General features: G+C 41.7%; 1 protein-coding gene across 10 annotated transcripts in view; it reads left to right on the forward strand.

The window, feature by feature from the left end:
• Positions 1-257: 257 nt before the first annotated feature.
• The window catches only part of AGBL2 (AGBL carboxypeptidase 2), a 33,275-nt gene continuing 21,224 nt past the window's right edge, over positions 258-12,308 (forward strand). For 6 of the 10 annotated variants that reach the window (XM_083469245.1, XM_083469249.1, XM_083469251.1 and 3 more), the window contains exons 1-11: positions 258-651; positions 948-1,013; positions 1,495-1,558; positions 2,220-2,345; positions 2,487-2,669; positions 3,786-3,893; positions 4,349-4,499; positions 7,493-8,272; positions 10,254-10,413; positions 11,247-11,373; positions 11,888-11,988. In XM_083469245.1, coding sequence (XP_083325371.1) covers positions 987-1,013; positions 1,495-1,558; positions 2,220-2,345; positions 2,487-2,669; positions 3,786-3,893; positions 4,349-4,499; positions 7,493-8,272; positions 10,254-10,413; positions 11,247-11,373; positions 11,888-11,988 — 1,827 coding nt within the window. In that variant the 5' untranslated portion in view covers positions 258-651; positions 948-986. The remainder of the gene's footprint in view (positions 652-947; positions 1,014-1,494; positions 1,559-2,219; positions 2,346-2,486; positions 2,670-3,785; positions 3,894-4,348; positions 4,500-7,492; positions 8,273-10,253; positions 10,414-11,246; positions 11,374-11,887; positions 11,989-12,308) is intronic. The other 4 variants (XM_083469248.1, XM_083469247.1, XM_083469250.1 and 1 more) reach the window with 4 other exon arrangements.

Here is a 12,308-nt window from a genome sequence, read left to right on the forward strand (position 1 = left end):
GACACACCTGCTCCATTGTCTCTAGAGACAAACAGATGCCCCCCACCCCCCAAAATGGCCCCAGCCGACCCCGGACTGAGACATAAAACTGTGAAACGACAATGATCGGACAGAAGCAAGAGGTCCCTCCCCAGCTGCACGAAAAAGCCCCAAACCCCACCAGGCGAGAAGCTGTCCTAGTTCAAGCAATGGCTTGTACCGCTGCCACTCCGCACTGACGGACCAATGAACGGCTAGTCCCACCCCCAACCTGTCTGGTTCTGGCGTGGCTGGTAGCTAGGTTACCCTGCCTCCCCCCCCCCCTCTGTGTAGTGGTAGCTAAGACTGAAGAGGGGAAGAAGGCGGCCGGGGCGGGGGGAGCGCTCCTGAGAGCACTGAGGGGCGGGCAGGGGGCGGGCGCGAGAGTCACATATCTGGTAGGCAGCAAGTCCTGCCACTCCCTGCCCCCCGTCCCGAGATTGGGCGAATGTTATTGGCTCAGCCCGCGAGCGAGCGAGCGAGCGGCCTCCCGTCGACGGTTATGAAAAGCAGGCGCGCGCGCCGGTCCCGTGTGCGTCTGCGGGCGTTTTGTTGTGAGTGACCAAAGCTGTGTCGCCATAGAAGCCTTTCAGCTTCGTATGGGTCGGTGGAAAGGGTTGCCAGGCGCTTGAGGTAGAATATCTTTCTTTTAGCCTGAGTCAGAGGAAGCGCAGGTCACCTTTTTAAAAGCCTGCTTTGAAGCCTCTTCTTCCGTATTTATTATTTATCCATAATATCCCCGTCCCTTTGTCACAATTAACTCTTTCTCTCACACACATAACGCCACACCGACTTCGCGGGGAATCTCATGGGTGGAGACTGGCAGAATAATCAGCCTTTGTTGCTCTTGCCAAGTGGAAGACGAGGCTACTTCATATAGGCTTTCTTTTTATTATTATTATTAACGCTTTTTCTCTGCTTCTCTGCAGGAGGCATCATCAGATAGTTGTGCTGGTGTGCTGAATGACATGTGTCCGGCAGATCCAGCATCTGAGGTCAGTACAAAAGTCAGTCCAAAAATGTACAGGGTTGGATGGTGTCAGTCACCTCCTAGTTCTTAACTGGTTTTAAGTATTGATGGGATGCTAGAAAACCTTTCAGATCTCTTCAGCGGAGATTAGAATGATACGCTTTGATTGTGTCTGGTTCGTTTTGAGATACTGTGCACTCAGAGAATTTATTCTTTATCTCAGCATTGTAACTTACAGGGTAGCTTAGTGGTTAGAGAGTGTCGGACTAGGGTTCGAATCCCAACTCAGCCATGCAACTTGCTGAGTGACCTTGGGCCAGTCATTTTCTCAGCCTAAACCTCACAGGTTGTTGTGAGGATAAAATGGGAGAGGTGAGAACCATGTGTGCTGCCTCGAACTCCTTGGAGGAAAGGTGGGGTGTAAATGTAGTAAATAAATAGCAATGGATGCAGTGGTTTTGGTAAATGAGGCTCATAGTGTTCATTGCTCATTTTCCCTTCCTTAGCAGTTTAAAGAGCCATATGAAAGGTTCATACATCAGCATCTTCAATACTATGGCTATTTCAAAGGTAAGAATCTGATCCCAATCTGGGATTGGGTCCCATACAGATCGGTTTGTTTTATTTTATCTACCATTATCAGGCTCTGTAACTGATTGTTATAAAACATTTTCAGACATTTCTAAATGTTTTTAATTGTTTTGCTGTTCGCTGCCCTGGACTCCTTTGAGAGGAAGTGTAGCATAGAAATGTAATAAATGAATAGTCCTTAAGGTGCCAAAAGACTCCTCAATGTAATTTCCCCCTTATACCCAAGTTCTAACTAGCCTGAAGCAACACTTGTTGACTTTAGTGGAATTTATTTCAGAATATGTGTATTCAATATCTTAATTTATTTGTCTGCCTAATATCTGTTATGTTAGATCTCTGTAAGGCTTCAGTGAATTCAGTGAGACCTATTTCTGAGTAGACATATATAGGATTGCACTGTAGATTGACATAGTCCCTCCTTATTATTTGGATGACACTGATAGCTATGCATACAAGCTATGCTGCTGGCATATAAAAAGTAGCCCTAGTACTATAATGTTAGTTTAAAATTTTATTTAGTGGGGTTTTTATGCCAGTATAGTAGCTCACTACAATAACGATAAGCTCAGAAATAAATTGATTTTGCCTATATTAGTTTGGGCTAGTTTTTTCACATTAATAGTAGAATTTTTCCCCCCAGATGAAAATGTTCCTCAGAGCCCCAGTTTGCCTCTTGAAAGCTGGAAGAGTTCTTGCCCTGTGTCGAAACCGGGTAACTTCCACAAGAAAAGTAGAGCAGAAAATAATTCAAACAAGAACTCATTCTGTAAGTAAGCTGTAAGCCTGATATGAGAAATATATTGATTGATTTGCTGTGAATGAAATGTATGATTGTGGCCTCATAGCTGCAAGGCTCCTGGGTATCTGTAAATAAACTTCTTTTGTATTATTTCTTTTCCCTTTTCAGGTTCACTTATGATGGAGGCTGCACTTCTTAAAAGCAACCAACTTATGTTTGACCATCCAGAGGGGCCTGGTATTCCGCGCTTGAGAGAACCTCGGAATCTTTTTTCTGTTCCCAATGATTCACTGTTGGCTCCACTCTGGCCAGTAGAATGTGAAGTGATCAAGGATTATATCCACCACATTGGTAATTTCTTGGATTGAAATCAATGTTTTACATGGTTGATAATGTTTTGCTTTAAAGCTTTATGGCTATACAAGGACTGTGACTGAATACTTTTTCATTTGCACAAATCCAGATAACCCACTCCAAAATGAACAATGTAAGTTTAAGATTCTCCTGGGCAGTTATAAAAAATGTGAATATATAATACTCAATCACTTTTCATAGTTCTTCCAGACTAAAACAAATAAACCATTATTTCAGTTGGCTCTATGGAGATGAGATTCCCAAATTTGTTGTTATAAATGTATTGTGGATTAAATAACCATTATGGTGGTAAGATTTAATTAAGACCATTTCTCACATTCCCTTGTTATAGCAAAGAAATCAATACTTATGTTAGGAAAATATGTATAATATAATGTGTGAAGAGTGGTATCAGTATATTTGAGAAGCCAAATACACTGCCATTTCAGTGTTTGTCACCAGATGGCGGAGTGTAAGTTTAATATTGACTGTCACTCACTTTTTATTTAATAAGATGAGTTAATGAGGTCATAAAATTAATATTGTGGGGGGAAATCTATGTGTTAGCTGTGACTCATAACTTGGCATTATCAGCAAATCTCTAATGGTCTCTAATGAAAATGTTTATAAAATAAGCCCCAAGAGTCCGATCTCTTAGAACCTTCATTGATTTGGCTTTTATGTTGTGTGCTTTCCTTTCTCCAGAGTCCCAGGGCTGGAGAACTTGATCCAGCCAGTGGGCCAAATCCTGACATCTCCCATGGCTACTTTAATAGGTGGGCAGGGCCACCCATCTGTTAATTCCATGACTTACCATGGCATCAGGTGACAGACCACACAGACCAAATTAGGACCACTGCTGGACCTAATTTGGCTTGTAGGCCAAAGTTTTCCTATCACTACTCTAAATCATGTTACAGCACATATAGTTTTCAGTTTAAGTAATTAAGTAATTTTATTTGTATTCCATTCTTCCTACTTATTTGTTTTCCTTGTCATACAACTAGAGATTGAGGGGAAATACTTAAATTCTTATTTAATGTCTTATTTTTTTTCTTCTAAAAGTACAAATAAGGCCACAATGGAAATAAATGTCATTGTGTATTTTGTTAGAGTGGGTTCCTCCTGAACCTGAACCTTTCTATCAGCCAACAGAAAATGAAATGGCTCCAGAAGTAATGGGAGAGGATCGTGGAACTGTTGTCTATGTCATAGATCCAGGTATTTGCATATATACACTGACAATAAACTGTAATAAAAGATATAGTACATTGCATATAGTGTCCGTTCCAGTAAACAAGAATGCAGGCATGAAAAATGCAAACTCGGAAGTCTGATTTTTTAAACAGCCTGAAATTATTATAAATAGTGAAGAATTGAATCCTAAAAATAGTAGCTGCCTCAAATTTGTAAAGTTTCTAACAGCTCCATTGGTAGCCATTATGGGGGAAAGCACCTGTGAAACTACAGCATCTTTAGTTCTTTGCCCTGTTCTTAGAAAATAGTAATGGAAGCCAAATTGAAGTCATCTTTTTATTTGCAGCCAGTTTTCAGTGCTATTTGTTCATGGTTGCTCAGGACTGAGTAATTGGTTTTGCAGAATTGGCACACATACCTGCTAATTGAGACAAAACTGCAATGCTAAGTCAGTGATAGCCATGCTTCCTCTTCTGCAGCAACCAAGGGTACCTGTTTCACTGGTTCCCGAGTTGGAGGGTCGAAAGAGCCCATCAAATCAGCTGCAGTCAGCTTAAGAGATCCAGAAGACACCACGCTGTTGTTTGAATCACGCTTTGAGAGTGGGAATCTCCAGAAAGCCGTCAGGGTGTGAGTAAGAGGAACTATCTGGAACTAAAAGAGGGGAAAACTTTTTAATATTATGGTTATAATGGGTGTGGAACCTCAAACCTGGAGCCACATACAGCCCTCCACACCTCTAACTGGCCCTGGCACTCTTCCTCGGCCCCACTCCTCACTGGTCCTGCACTGCTTCCTCCTCAAGTGCTTTTGTTTGAACTGTGTCCTTGGACTTTGATTATTTGTCTTGCTTGCTTGGCTGGAGAGAGATGGGGAGGGGGTGTAGAAACTTTTCTACAGGTGGAATGTAGCATACAGTGGTACCTTGGTTCTCGAATGGTTTAGTTGTGGAACAAATTGGCTCCCAAACCCCGCAAACCCAGAAGTAAGTGTTCCGGTTTGCAAATGTTTTGTGGAAGCTGAACTTCCTATGCAGCTTCCGCTTGAGTGCAGGAAGCTCCTGCAGCCAATTGGAAGCCGCGCCTTAGTTTTTGAATTGTTTTGGGAGTTGAACGGACTTCCAGAATGGATTAAGTTTGAGAACCGAGGTACCACTGTATTGTACAAAGGTAAGAGTCACATTTTTTGTTTTGCCAATTTTTGCCTCTAGACTTGCCTACTCTTAGGCTGAAAAGATTCCCCATCCTGGGTCTGGGTCATCAACTGACAGTTCTCTTTAGCTTTTTCTATAATCTTGCATTGGTATATCACTTTTTGAGACTTTTTTTAAGTACTTTTTAAGTACTTTAAGTACTTGTGTGCCCATCATACATGCCTAGATCTTCAAGTGCTGCTCATCCATCTGATGCAATCCTAAGCAGGTCAAACAGTTTTTGATATTGAGTATCTTATGACCAGAAATTTATTGAATATATTATGGGTAAAGGTAAAGGGACCCCTGACCATTAGGTCCAGTCGTGTCCGACTCTGGGGTTGCGGCGCTCATCTCACTTTATTGGCTGGGGGAGCCGGCGTACAGCTTCCGGGTCATGTGGCCAGCATGATTAAGCCGCTTCTGGCGCAACGGAACACCAAAACCAGAGCAGCGCACGGAAACACCGTTTACCTTCCCACCAGAGTGGTACCTATTTATCTACTTGCACTTTGACGTGCTTTTGAACTGCTAGGTTGGCAGATATTATGGGTAGCTTGTATTTATTATGTTACATTATTCCAAATACCTTTAATTATTGCAATTCTGTGGACATATGTGGGCAACTTGACCATCTCCTTCAATACTCCCTAAAAAGTCTTATGGTACCTTAAAGACTAACAGATTTTTTGTGACATAAAATTTCTGTTAGTCTTTAAGTTGCAACAATCAATTCTTGTATAATTCTGTTACAGCAAAGTCTCCTCTGAAATGTCCTTTGTGAATTTGGCATTTTATCTAATGCTCAACATCACTAAAGTATGAATGCTAGTTTGCTGAGGTTTCCAGTGCTTTGAAAATGTGTGTGTATGAAAATGTCTACATGAAACCCTAGAAGAGAGATTTCCAAACTGTGTGTCCTGACACGTTAGTGTGTCGGCTGCTGTGTGTAGGTGTGTTGCACTCCTCCCGGGGCTGGGAAGGGGTTAGTTTAACCTCTGGTTTGCTAGTAAAACTGTGTCATGAATTGATGCATGTCTAAAAAGTGTGGCACCAACATGGAAAGCTCTGCTCTAGAGAGCCACTTCAAGCAAATAAAGACATTGCTGAACAAGATGGACCAATGGTGTGACTCAGTATAAGACAGCATCTTATGTTCCAAATAATCAATAAAATAAATGTTGAAGCTGAATAAGTAACATATTACGCATGCTGTGTTCTGAGGATATTTAATATTAACAGAATTTGCTAAACAGCATCAAATTATTAGGTAAGCATTTCCTCACCAGTGAGCTTGTGTGAGTGCATTGAAATAATATTTAAAATATATAGTGCACTTAGCTTATCAGTTCTTTGTAGTTTTGATAGAGCAGCCACTTTCCCAACTGCATGCAATTTTTCTGTTGAGCTTTCAGTTCAGCAGTTTTCACACCAACTCTAAACCGATTTAAGCTCAAAGTATGGGGTTTTATTCCAATCTTGTCCATTCATGGTTATTAGCTAATGCCCAATTCATTGTCAAAGCAATCAGCTCATGAAGTTAAGGGAATTATTAATATGTGTACACACAATGGCTTGGGCTTAAATCCATGCCTTAGTCCCCACCTGACCCTTGAACACTAGTAGCTATTTAGGTTTTTTTGGAAAAACTATATGCCAAAATTCATGTCTAATTTAGATCTGAATGCAGACATTGGTGCTTCAACCGTCAAGCCAAGTGTTTTTCCTCTCTCTCTCTCCACTTCCATTTTGCTTAATTTCCATCCAGCCTGATGAAGCTTCTGTAGAACTCAAAAGTTCCTCATTATTTTGTTGGTTCTAAGGAAGCTAATGTGCATTTTGGAATTCTTCTCATAGATCAACAGGGCTTCTTTGCTTTCTGTATCTCCTATCAACCAACTATTCAGGGTTATTAGCAAGCAATCATCACTTCATTTCCCTAAGGAATTGTTGGCCAATAGCTATAACCACACCAACCCAGTTGATTAAATTCAATTCAATTAAGTGAAGTAAGGGGACTTTCAGATGCTCTATTTATTGAGCAGTTATCCCAATCTGTTTGCAGGGAGGCTAGATGCTGTTGGCTATTTATTGAGCATTCATCCTGATTTGATTGTTATACAATTTTTGATTGAGGTTATAACAATATTGCATCAAGGAAGTGTTATCTCATGTTTTCCAGTGTATTTTCCTGTCACTTTCTTTATTACAAAACGTCCAGTCATGAGGAAATGGGTTTGTTGCTCAAGACCACCCAAGCAATTGTAATTGTGCAACCTGAATTTTTTTTGTATGTTATTAAATCCCACCTGAAAATAGTGATAGTCTGGAATCACCCTGTAGAATTTTGATGATATGTAACATTTCCCTCCATGGACTGGAAAGTTTCTGATGGCTTCTTATGCATTTTTTCTTGATTACTGCATTTCAGAGGCAAGTATGAATATGAACTCACATTGCGGACAGATCTTTATACCAGCAAGTACACGCAATGGTACTATTTCAGAATACAAAATACTAGAAAGGATGTCACCTATCGCTTCACTATTGTTAATCTGATGAAAGCCAAGAGTCTCTACAGTGTAGGGATGAAGCCTCTCCTGTACTCTGAAAAGGATGCCCAGTCTCATGGTATTGGCTGGAGGAGAGAGGGCAGTAACATTAAATATTATAAATATAACACAGAAGATGGTCAGACCCTATATTGCCTCACCTGGACATTTCGTTTTCCACATAGCCATGATACATGTTATTTTGCTCACTTCTATCCTTACACCTATACAGATCTGCAGCACTACCTCATGACTTTAGTAAAGAATCCACTCTGTTCTCAGTATTGCAAACTTCGCCCTCTATGCCGCAGTCTAGCTGGGAACACAGTCTACCTCCTCACTATTACCAATCCATCCAAAAGTGCCATTGCTGCTGCTGCAAAGAAGGCTATTGTACTAAGTGCCAGAGTTCATCCTGGGGAAACAAACAGTTCGTGGGTGATGAGAGGCTTCCTTGATTTCATCTTAAGTGATTCCCCTGATGCTCGACTCCTTCGGGATCTCTTCATATTCAAGGTTGTGCCCATGCTAAACCCAGATGGAGTAATTGTTGGAAATTACCGCTGCTCACTGGCAGGAAGGGACTTGAACAGGAACTACAGAACAGTACTGAAGGAATCCTTTCCTTGCATTTGGCACACTCGAGCCATGATCAAAAGGTGCGTGACAAACCATTTTATGAACTGGATCTGAAAACCTGGGAGCAGAGTGGGTGAAATTCAGAACCACACAAAGGAAACCATTATAGAGCCTTTGTGACTAAATGTGCATTTTTAGTAATCTATATACATTTTTCAAATTGAAAAGATTATGTACATTGGTTTAAGAATCTGCACTGGAATTGTGTTTTAATCTGTTTTTATTGTTTTATCATGGTTTGTTGCTCTTGATTTGGGAATGTTGGCAAATACAGATCAGGAAGGAAAAGAAATAGTTGAATTGAATACTTGTCTTTCCTGGGAAACATAAAAAGATAGCTACTGTGAACATGAGGGGGAATGCTGTGCATGAACGGAGATCTGTCCATAGACAATTTCCATGGCAGTTTTGTGTAGTGTGTGCAACTATAGTCCAACAGAGCATTCCTATACTTCCATTATAACTAAGGAGAGCAATCATCAGATTGAAGCACATGGTCTCTAAGCCTGCACAGTAGTGTTCATGCTTCAGTCCCTTCTCCCTCAGCATGGGAGAGAGAGGGAGACTGAAGTAACTGTGATTATATTTACCCCTTTTCTCTTGGGGGGTCCCATGGGAGCTCTGTGGATGCAGTGGCTGATCTTCCTTGTGTATCTGTGATCCTCATGAGCGTTTGGCCAACAGTGGCAATGGTTGCAGTGCAGTGCCTGGCCTTTGCCAAAAGAGAGTTAGCTGTGTATGGGGCTGAGTACCTCCTGTGTGTAGGACACAGCTTTCTGCTGTTGGAGGAGGAAAGAATGTATGTACATACAGTTTGCACAAGAGGATATAATATTCACATATGGAAAGATGGGTGGGGAAATGGAAATGATGTTATTTTGCCATTTGTACCAGTACCATAAGCTGTTTGGTGCTTTTCATGCATGGCTAATGTGTGAATAGCACTGGTGGGTAACATTATGACTGATGAATGGTGATAGAGTTACCCAGAAAGCTGTGGGAATGTCTGCCAGTGTTGCTGTGGTTTCTTTTGTTCCTACAGCTGTTACTGTGCTTTCTGCTTAGTTGTTGCAACTCCATGGTATTGCAACTACATTAATACAGCATTAGCTGGGAACATAGAATCAGGTTGCCTATTTACCTTAAATAATGAAGCATCAAATAGAGCAGTGTTTTTCAACCACTGTTCCGCGGCACACTAGTGTGCCGCGAGATGTTGCCTGGTGTGCCGCGAGATGTTGCCTGGAGGGAGGCGGGCGAGTCGGGCGGCAAGAGGCGGGGCGGCAGCGGCGAGGAGAGGCCGCCCAGCGCGGGGCTCTCGCCGTCTGCCTGCCTGGCTGTCTGCGAGCTCGGCGGGCAGCGCCTCCGTCCGCAGCGCCCGCCTCGCGGCTCTCATTCCCTGCCCCTGCCAAAGCTCACCCAGCCAAGCCGCGCTCTCCTTCCTGCCTCGCTTTGCTGCCTCCTCCCCCCCCACCCCCAAAGCTTGGAGGTTCCCCGGCGCCGACCCGCAGGTTTGACCCCCTTCTCACACCTGTTCGCGCTCCTTGCACGGAATGGGGCGGATGGGGAGGAACGGGGCTCGCCGCTGCCTCCGCTCGCCCTCCCCCCCTCCGCCGGCGGTGCCGCGATTCTTGGCTTTTTGGCGGTTGGCACAGAAGGAAGGCAAGGGGGAGGGGAAAAATTGAAACTTACACTTTCGTGCGTCCCTCCCGGCGTGACGCTGCGCGCTGACGTCACGGGGCTGTAATGGTGGTGTGCCTCGAGATTTTTTTCATGAAACAAGTGTGCCTTTGCCCAAAAAAGGTTGGGAAATACTGAAATAGAGACCTAGCTTAAGGGATTTCATTCATTCAGGAATGCTTCTAGAACTTGTTCCAACTACTTAATTCTTACACATCAGTGGGAAAGAAACAGAACAGTATGGTTATTTGTGTGCAGCCAGCTAGCCATTTATATGTTTAATTGGTTTTGATTTCTTTGCTTATATCTTTTCTCTGCAAGGGTCCTTGAAGATCGTGAAGTTCTGTTGTACTGTGACTTCCATGGACACAGCCGGAAGAATAATATATTCATGTATGGCTGTAACAACAAATATGCACAAGAGCGATTATTCCATGAACGAATCTTTCCTCTTATGCTAAGCAAGAATATTCCTGACAAGGTGGGGTATAGTTTATAGGAAGATCTTAGTTCATTATGAATTATGTGTTGGAAATTACCTTTCGTTGCAATGTGTTTTCCTATTTCAGTTTCTTCACTCAGTTCTGAGTAAAGCATGTCTCCACATTTCCTTATCTCCTGGTTTTTTTAATGAGAGTGTCTATAAATTACCTTAAAGCTGGCTGTTATATCAGGCCTACTACTCTTCTCATGATAGGAAGATACCTTTATCTTCCTAACAATTTACATTATAATGCCCAGATTTTTCATCACTTAGCCGAAGTAAACATTCTGGCTTATATTTTTTAGATTCAGTCATTCCACACTTGAAGTGATATGACAGCAGATGATGCATATTGAATCTAGGTTGTTTTTTCCTGCTTTGAGCTAAAATATAATTTCAAACAAACTCTTCATTTGGTTCCAATATGAGATTAGTAAAACATTGGGTGATATCCAGCTAAGTCATACTCAGAATAGACTCACTAAAATCAATGGGCTTAAGTCCATTGATGTTAGTTTGTCTGTTCAATGACTAACATTAGATGTCCAAATTAGTTAATGTATACATAAAATGGGCTTGGGTGATGATAATTTAGGAATTCACTGGGAAATAATATATGTTGAATATACAGGAATTTTTAAAATGCTAAGAACGGTCCTATATAGTAATGTAAATAGAGAAGATGTTCTAGTATTTCAAGAGGTGTCTGCTTGGCCACTGCAGGTTAGATGGACCCTTGGTTGATCCACCAGGGCTTGTCTTATGTTCTAAAGAAAGATAAGAAATTAGTTATAAAAATACAATCTAATTTTACCAATCTGGATGTTTAGTTTTCTTTCAACAGCTGTAAGTTTCAAGTCCAAAAGTGCAAAGAAGGAACAGGGCGGGTTGTGATGTGGCGAATGGGGATAGTGAATAGCTATACTATGGAATCTACATTCAGTGGGACAACTCTGGGTAAGTGTACATTTTTGTCCAAGACCAAAGTAGACATTATCTGTCAATGAAAAGCTGGTGGTAAACCGCAGTACAGTAGTGGGATGTAGCAAAGGAGTGACTAACTTTTGGGGGGCCGAGGGTCAACATTCACTTTTGGCCAGCCTTCCAGGGATCACATAGCAGCTGTGAGTGTAGCTGCCCCACATTATTGCAACCACAGGACACATACATGCACATGCATGCAGAATACACACAGAGGCACCCAGAGCCTTTCCCCTCAGCTGATCCATTATCACCATCACATCTATTTTTCCATTATCATTCTCTGTAATTTCTGGCTTGTCATAACAATGGATAGAAAGGTAGGAAGAAAGAAAAGAAAGAGGTTAAGTTATAACCTCTGTTTCAATCATCAATGTATTTAATAGTTTTTAAAAGACATTCAGCATATAATTTTTCCATGCTGGATGTTGTGCACTGGAGTGTAATTTGCTAAAGATTGAAGAACTACTTGTCTGTTTGTCTTTCTCAGGCAATAATAATAACTCTCATTTTACCTATGAGGATCTCAAATCTCTGGGCTACCATGTCTGTGACACCTTATTGGACTTTTGTGACCCTGACCGTTCTAAGGTAAGAGTTTCCTGTTACTGCTAAGTAGGGTCAACGGACAATGATGGACCAGCCAGTGTCTTTAACTATTTCTTGTTTTTCTGATACTGCCTTTTTTACTTTCACATTTTGAAAAGGTGTCTATCGAAAGCCAGAGATATTTGGATTTGTAATGGAAGCATGGTTGGATACAAATTTGAGACATGCATTTAGCAAAGCTCCTAGTTTCCTCTCGGCTGTTCATATATCTGAGATGTGCAAAAATCTTCAAGTAGTTATTATTTATTTCATAAATTTATATACTGCTTGATTGTAAGAAAACCCCCCGAAAGTGGTTTAAA

The sequence above is a fragment of the Podarcis liolepis genome (genome assembly GCF_965112155.1).
Source record: "Podarcis liolepis genome assembly, chromosome: 1".
Lineage (NCBI taxonomy): Eukaryota > Metazoa > Chordata > Lepidosauria > Squamata > Lacertidae > Podarcis > Podarcis liolepis.